This window comes from Centruroides sculpturatus, unplaced genomic scaffold (genome assembly GCF_000671375.1).
Source record: "Centruroides sculpturatus isolate CEXI.00-Female unplaced genomic scaffold, Cexi_2.0 scaffold408, whole genome shotgun sequence".
NCBI classification, from domain to species: Eukaryota; Metazoa; Arthropoda; class Arachnida; order Scorpiones; family Buthidae; genus Centruroides; species Centruroides sculpturatus.
Window position 1 is genome coordinate 66,566 of NW_019384597.1, and position 8,679 is coordinate 75,244.

The 8,679-nt window shown below is 32.1% G+C and overlaps 1 protein-coding gene across 1 annotated transcript; it reads left to right on the top strand.

Moving 5' to 3' along the window:
• The first annotated feature begins 5,170 nt into the window (after window positions 1–5,170).
• LOC111624890 (KRAB-A domain-containing protein 2-like) lies at window positions 5,171–7,019 on the top strand. Its single transcript, XM_023367867.1, has one exon. The coding sequence runs from the start codon at window positions 5,501–5,503 to the stop codon at window positions 6,869–6,871; it is 1,371 nt and encodes a 456-aa protein (XP_023223635.1). The 5' UTR covers window positions 5,171–5,500; the 3' UTR covers window positions 6,872–7,019.
• The last annotated feature ends 1,660 nt before the right edge of the window (window positions 7,020–8,679 follow it).

Here is an 8,679-nt window from a genome sequence, read left to right on the forward strand (position 1 = left end):
TATATAATTCTGAATTACGTGACCATTCCTCTAGAGAAGGCTTCTAAATTCTACACTGAATAGATTACATTTTTTTTTTAAAGAGAAATATTAATGTATAGTGACTGTACAGCCGGCCTTAGTTTAGTTTTCTGCTGACAAATTTGAACTCCAATTAGAACCATGACTATAGGTTGCAGAACGAAATTAAATAAATAAGAATAAAAAGCTTAAACTTTGTCTACTCATGAAAATACTGGATAATCCTAGTAGTTTACAGGAAACATTTTTCTATGTCTGAATATTTGTATACTTTACTACTACTGTACAATTTCTGATCCCGACGATTACCATTCTTAATTTTCAAAAATTTTCCGCTTATGATGCATCATAAGTTATAATGAAAATGTTGTTTAAAATCAGCTAACATACTGTATGTCATATTATTTTTTAATACGATAAAGCAAAATGACGCAGCTTAGCCTGTATGAGTCTTGTGCCAATAAACACCAACCAACAATAAAGCAAAGAAACGTGTTCATGCCGCTTTCTTCGAACGAATTGATAAAAGACTGTTAATCGTTAACTTTTTCTTGGATCTAATTCACGAAACATATTTCATTGTTGATCCATAGAGACCTACAGATCTGTTCGTAGCCTAATAAATCTTGCTACTTTGATATTGATACCGAATATTATTTTTTCCTAATCATTTTTATTTATTAAATTGTTTTCTTTATAAATATGCCTTTTCATTTTAAATTTTATATTTTTTTAAAGAATTTGTGTCATTTTCCATTAATCGTCTCGCTCATGTCGCCATCTGTTATGAACATATAAAACATTTTAAACAATTATTGTATCATACTATAATATGTTTTTAATCTATTAAATGGAATAAAGTCATTTTAATGATGCTAATTTATAACGTTATTTTTATATAAATAAAAGTGCTTTTCATTAACTTTGTTTTATTTAAAACGTTCCAAGTTAAAGAAATCAAATTGGAACTATCGCATGAATCAGTTTTTTCTTGGTTTTTAAAAGACAATTATATAAAGTGATGCTCAGTCATATAATAATAATAATAATGCTGATTTATAATTTGATTTTAAATGTTGTAAATTCGGAAAAAGAAAGTATTATTGGCTTTTATTTTATTTTAGCAAAAAACACACTTTATCATGATAATGCTCTTAGTCATATACAGCTATCGATGTAGTAAATTATGTTTAACTAACAGGCACACAGCGCAATCACGCCGTTGGATCTGTAGGAATCAGTAGAGTAAGAGTACGCAGTTTTGTGATTTTGCCTTATTAATGCTCTGAGTGTAAATTTAAATTTGATTCTATCAATTGACTCTTTGAAATGTTCTTAATTAATGAAATAATGCATGGAAAAGTCAGAGAAAGATATTTTGAAACGACTGAGATATAAAAAGAAAAACCCTTACAAAATGTGTACTCCTAGAAATAAAATAGATAAGACGAGATCTAAGAGTATGCACCGTTAATAAATGATTCCTAAGTTGTAATTGAACTTGTCCATTGATTTTTATGATGCTACTGTGTGATAACAGAGAAAATAGTTCTCAGATAAATTATTTTTTCTGTTACGTTTAGAAAAAAATGTGCTTTAAAGCAATCTGATTCTTCCAAATTTTATGATCTAGTAATTAGAATATTTGAAGGAATCAGACAGCAAGTCATTATCCTGATGAAATAATTTGATTATTTTACACATACCAAAAAATCCATGTTTCATAAGTGCTGGTTTAGGATAAATTAATAAACATTATGGGTTTTATTAATTTACAATTAAAGTAAATATTATACATTAAAAGAAAATTCTTGAGATGACTTAGTATGGAAACTAATAGCCTAATAACAATCAATAATTCTACAAATTAGAATTTTAAGCTATCCAGTGTAGTCATTTAATTTTTCAGCAATCATTTTTTTGAGCTTCTTTGAAATTTTCTTTTGCAAAAAGTAGCTTTCGGTCCCTTTTTCTTTTCTTTTAAAACTTTCTAGTTTTATAACTGAATAAATAAACTAAACATAGATTTAACGCTTTTCAATGACGTTTTAATATGTGTTATATGAAGCTCTAAGATACATGTGTACTCTTGAATGCATCTGTCTTGATTAAAAAAAAAATTCATAGTCGGCAGCAAATTCCAACAAATCCCACCAAAATCTAACTAGCAAACCAACCTAACTTTCTATCAACAACCAAAAATCATCACTTTCCACTTTAAAGATTTGAAAACCCATTATTTCAAAGTGTAAAATATTTTGTAAGGAGATTAAAAATTTCACTTAGCTATTAAAATAACAAGGTTCAATTTAAAAATTTGCAGAAACTTAACCTTCCTCACAAGCTTCGTAAAGCATCAATGAAACAATCAGTAGACTATTGCCAATGTCTAAAAAATTCAAATTCGTACTCTTATGTGATCCATATGGAATCGTCCATAAATTACATAATGCTATTTTTGTACTTTTGAACTACTATTCCTTTCTCCTAAATGCTCCATAACGTGTTGTACAGTACACGCCCATCCCCAAAATTACTTAAGGCAAATCCTCGAGCAATTCCCTCAATTGTACTAATATCAACTGTACTGAACATTATTTTATTAATTACGTACAGTGACAACAGTACAGTTCGCCAAGACACTCTTCAGAAACAAAAATGAATCATTCTGTTACCCAAGGACTGAGATTAAGTACAGTACAGTAGACCCCTATAACACTGTTGATAATTCCGTGTTGTACGAGTCACTTAGATTTTACAAACGTGAGCCTTTCACAGCCCGGCATACGTATTTGTAAAGTGTAAGTGACTTGTACAACATGGAATTCATATAACACGGAATTATCAACAGTGTTATAGGGGGGTCTACTGTAATGACTTTGTAAACGGCCCTAAACTAAATCGTGTCCCCATATACATTCTAACATCTTAGGCGAGAACATCTTAATGGGTTTTACTGTAGGGGAAATACGTACAAAATGACATATACGTACAAAATGACATAGGCAACATAATTCGAATTTGGCGGTCTCAAGCTCGCAACTGACCATGACACCACGTTATCCGAGTGGCTCTTACTAACCTGTCAAAATGTGAACGCACTCCTCTCATTCGCCCGGGTGTCATGGCCGACAACAAGAAATGATACGTTATGAGTTTTTTTCCTTGCAACAAGTTTTTTGTATAGATGGTAATTTTTTCACTATTTTATCTATTTGTGTAACATTTATTTCAACCCTCAAGAATTTGTTGTTGCACTTAAATAACTTTTTCCATTAAAAATAACATCTTTGTATTTATTTTATAATTTTGTTTTTTTATAACGTTATATGGACAAAACGACATACATAGGCAACGGACATAATGACATACCTGTCATTTAGTCCATAAGAGCTTAGTCAAGGAACTTACCTTAATCTCTTAACGTTTTATTAATTATCAAAAATGTCTTCCAAACAAAGTCTTTCATTATTGTTTAAAAGAAATTTTAGTATAAAACTTTATTTCCTTTCTTACATATTATTTACAAACTTGTTATCTTTCACATAACAAAAAACTTGCAACTAATCACGTGATTCGACAAACCTCTTTAGTTTTAACTTCTACTCCTAATATGAAGGCAATTAAATCAAAAAAATGTGTCCAAAGCTCCGCCAGAGAAAAGGAAACGAAATATTACTAAAAAGTTACTTGAAGAAGAAAATTTTCCTGATAACTCTCATGATAATGAAGAACACTGTCCACGCATATATTGCGATGATCTTTTTTCCTGATCTAAGCCTGGAAGAGACTGGTTACGGTGCTTAAATTGTTTCTGTTGGGCTCATGATTCTTGCGCTGACGTTTCTAAAAGAACCAATCGTTTCATTTGTGAACTTTGTCAGTAATTTTATAGTTTTTACGTGTATGTCATTTTGTCCTTACGTAATGTGTCATTTTGTCCATATACTATGGACAAAATGGATTTTGGATAATCTCAATTAAACTAACAATATTTTTTTTTCTATTATTTTAATAGTGTAAATGTTTAGTATATTTCATAGCTAAAGAACCAAAGATAATTGGTGTAGAATATGACAGTGATTTGATTTACCAATAAAGAGTTATAAACCTAAAATAAAACCGTATGTCATTTTGTCCGTATTTCCCCTACTATTATAAAATGGCTAAAAAGCTTACTTTGAGGGTAGAGACGAGTTTTATTTTATTTTTTTTTAAATTTTGAACGCTAATAACGAGTAAAATATTCATTAAGAGATATGACACATGACCACTTTTATGTCTTCACCCTGTCGACCTTTAATTAAGAACCAAAATTTAATAGTATTAATGCCCCTTTATACGCAAGCTACAGTGCCACATTTCGTTTCTTAAACTTTACCCATTCTGAGATATTGTTTAATATCTCAGAACAGAAAATAAAGAAATTAAACAAATTAGACGCCAACACACACGCGCGCGCGAATTTTTCCCCTTTATTGACTTTTTTGAGGGGTTCGGGAGTTCTCCAAACGTGTAGATTTTTAAAAAAAAAACTTGGAGGGTCAAATTTGACACGATTCCAATACTTTTCCGTTTTATATACATAACAAGTTGGTAAGTAAAAAGGAATCGGAGTCGGCGGATTTTTTGACGACTCCGACTCCGACTCAAACACCAAACTCCACGACTCCGACTCCACAGCCCTGATATTAACAATTTTTTCGAAGAAAAGATTGCATTTAAGATTAATAATAATTTTAAACAAGATGTAACGAAATATAGATTTAGTAATGAGGAAAGAAGTAAATAGACAGTAAATAATCACGGATGAGCTGAAAGAATTTTAAAGTAAATAATAATTTAGCTTGTATCGTATGACAGCGGTCGATCGTCGTTTTGCAATTTCATCTAAAACTATTTCATCTTACCTATAGAATATTTTTAATAATTGTGTTTATTACATAATTATGACGTAACCAATGTTGTAACCGTAAACTTAGCAGAGAGTATACGATATCTTTAGAATGTACAGTATCTTTTAAAACATTTACAATTAGTAGCAGAAGGAAGAAAACGAGCAACTATTGTAAATGAAGGTATTCGTTTGGTTACTTCAAAGAAAAAAAAAATGTATATATACACTGTACTGTATATTCTTTAGAATAATTATATATATGTTACCGGCAAAGTTTGAAATCCGGCATTCTATAGAATGCCTAGGCATTGTATATAATGCCTAAAACTAGCCGGCAATCTATGAAACGATTTATATTTTACAGATTTCCTAGGCATTCTATAGAATGCCAAATGAGAAACCGGCAAAGTATGAAATACATCTCCGTTTCGTTTCAAATATCACGTGGCAAGGCACGTGACTTTTAACGAGCGGCTCAGGCTTAGAATTTGTCAGTTGCACTTTGCGGTTTGTTCGGGAGTGTCAAAATACGCAATTTTACTTAAATTTGTTCAACAAAAAATTAGTTTTTTACTGTGGTCCATGAAAATGGAGGAGCAAGCTGTAGTGTTGGAGAAGGTGTCATGGTCTATAGACATGAAACAACGATTCGACGATGAACTGTGCAAAATTCGAGTTAATGCTGCAAAAAACAGTATTTTCTTAACCGAAACTACTTACCAGAAGTTAATAAATGATGTACAAAAAGCCAAAATGACTACTAAGAAGGAACCCAGGGACTATTGGTTGCTGAATCGCTATGATGTGATGATTGTAGAAAACAAAAGTAAACTCATTTATCCTGTTAAAGAAGGCGTCAGTACTATACAGTATTACGTCACGGACTCAGAGTTATTTCACGTACTTCATGAAGCTCATTTGGCTATTGGACACGGAGGACGTGATAGAATGTTGAAAGAACTTTCAATCAAATACAAAAATGTTACACGTCATGATATTGAACTGTACATCCACCTTTGTGAACCTTGCCAGAAAAAACAGAAAGGTATTAAAAAGGGCATTGTTGTGAAACCTATGATTTTTTCCGAATTTAATTCCCGTTGTCAAGTAGATCTTATTGACTTTCAGTCTCAGCCAGATAGAGAATACAAATTTATTATGGTGTACCAAGATCATCTCACAAAATTTGTGATTCTTAAGTCTCTAACGTCGAAAAGAGCTGAAGAAGTAGCCTACAACCTAGTGGACATATTCTCGTTGCTTGGAGCGCCGTCTATATTACAGTCTGACAATGGTAGGGAATTTGCGAATAATGTGGTGACCAGCTTGAAGGAGTTTTGGCCAGCACTGAAGATCGTCCATGGGAAGCCTCGCCATTCACAAAGCCAGGGTAGTGTCGAAAGAGCTAATCAAGATATCGAAAATATGCTCTGTACTTGGATGCAGGACAACAAATCTGACCGCTGGAGTGAAGGACTACGTTTCGTTCAATTTATGAAAAATAGAGCTTATCATTCTGGGATCAAAAGAACACCATACGAAGCTCTTTTTGGCTGCAAACCTAAAGTAGGGCTTTCTTTTCTACCAGAATTAAAAGACATAAATACAGAGGAGCAGCTAGAAAAAGTAATAGAAAGCGTCAAAACAATGGAAAAAGGTGAAACTAATCAGATTACGCAAGATGAGATTATAGTCGTTAGTGGAGTAAACCAACACGATGAAGACATGCTTACTGAAGAGATTTCCGTTTCTGATACCTGTTGTGTGTGTTTAAAGGAAACAAGTGATGCACTTGCATGCAAAAAATGTCGTCAAAAAATTCATACCTTCTGTGGCCATGCTAGTAAAGATGATGAAATGGATATTTTGTGCACCCTTTGTTTCAAAACTGAAAATGCTATTGAAGGTAAAATAAATTCTAAAATCAATCTGGAAATACAAGCCAAAAAATGAAAATAAATTCGGAAAAAAAATTTCCCACTGCTTCTTTGGGAACTACTGTGCGAGTTCCTATTCCTGACGTCGACAAGGGGCGAGGTGATTCGCGCAATATATTGGCAATTGTAATGAGTGTGACAGAGGATGGTTTCTACCGACTTGGAACTTCTGAAGGAATTTTAAAACAAGTATATGCGAGATCACAATTCACTCCATGCCCCAAGAACTTGCTTAGAATTGAAGATATTCCTGACCATGAAATTCCTCTCCGGTCAGTTGCAATTGCTCAGTCCAGTGGAAGCGGCCAAGGATTCGTCAAATGTATGTGTAAAACAAAGTGCCAAAATATGAAATGTCTTTGCGTGAAAAATGTAATGAAATGTAATTCAAAATGTCATTCAAGCCTACCATGTTGCAACAAGTAGGTTAATTGTAATTTTTTATATGAAAATTTTGTTTCCCTTAATAAGAAAGGCATAAATTTTGTTTTGTACAACTTTCATTTTTCTTTACGTATTTTGAATAAATTTTTTTAATGGCACTCTCATTATTTTTTCAGAATAACATTTGTATTTTTGAGGAATGCACGTCATTTATATAATAGCCTTATCAGAACCTTTTTTCATACTTTGCCTAAATAGCATTTGTCATTCTATAGAATGCCTAGGTATTATATACAATGCCTAGGGAAAGTATGTAATAATTCTCATATTTCATAGATTGCCTAAAAACGCCAGGCATTATATACAATGCCTAGGTATTCTATAGAATGCCGGCTTTTCATACTTTGCCGGTAACATATATATGTTCTAGTAAGATCTGACTATACGGGTTTTTCGTATAATCAGAGGTTATTTATACAATAATTCCACGAAAAAAGCATAAAGCATACGGTGTATATGGTATACACCGTACCCCAGTGTTTCTCAACCTCTAACGAATCGTCGCTCCTTCAACGTAGTATCGCCCCCTTCACTACAAAATTCCGATGCCGAGGGCCAAGACTAATGCCAAATTCGTACTGCATTGAATAGACTAGTGACTAGTTTAATGTTATTTTTTACTTATTGTACGATATAACGAATAAAATATCTAATTATTCTTAACATAATGTTCTACTATATCGCCCAGAAAATTGTTTTTTGTCCCCAAAATATAAATTGTTACTAATCGCCCCTCAACATGGAAAAACACCCACACGGGGGCGATATCGCCCCCGTTGAGAAACACTGCCGTACCCTATAATCCTGGTTATTAAGTTAAAACATAATATTTGATTTTATAACTATAACTGAACTGAACTTATATTTGAAATTATATGAACTGTAAACGATTTTACATATTCTATATATTATGAATTAAAAAGTAGATCTGAGGATTTTATAGCAGAATAATTAGGCCTACGTGCAAGGTTGGATCTACATAGGGACTAATGGGGCTTAAGCCCTGGGCCCCAAGTGTCACGGTTCCACAAAAAATTGAATTATCATAATAATGAAAAAGTATTAAAAATTTAACAATGAGCACTTATCATGTAGTAAAAAATAGTTAATATTAATAATATAATAATAAAATAAATTATCATTATTATTTGTATTAACAAAAAATGGGCCCCATTGGACTTCAATAAGACCTAGGCCCCGAAAAACCTAGATCCGCCCCTGCCTACGTATGCTTAATATCTTATCAGATATACTTTAACATTTTTATTTTAAGTATGATCTATAATGAGTCATAGTCTATCATTCTATACCTATACATAAATATTTCTTAAGATATATTTCTATTTATTTTTAAAATTATGTACAGTACATAAAAATGAA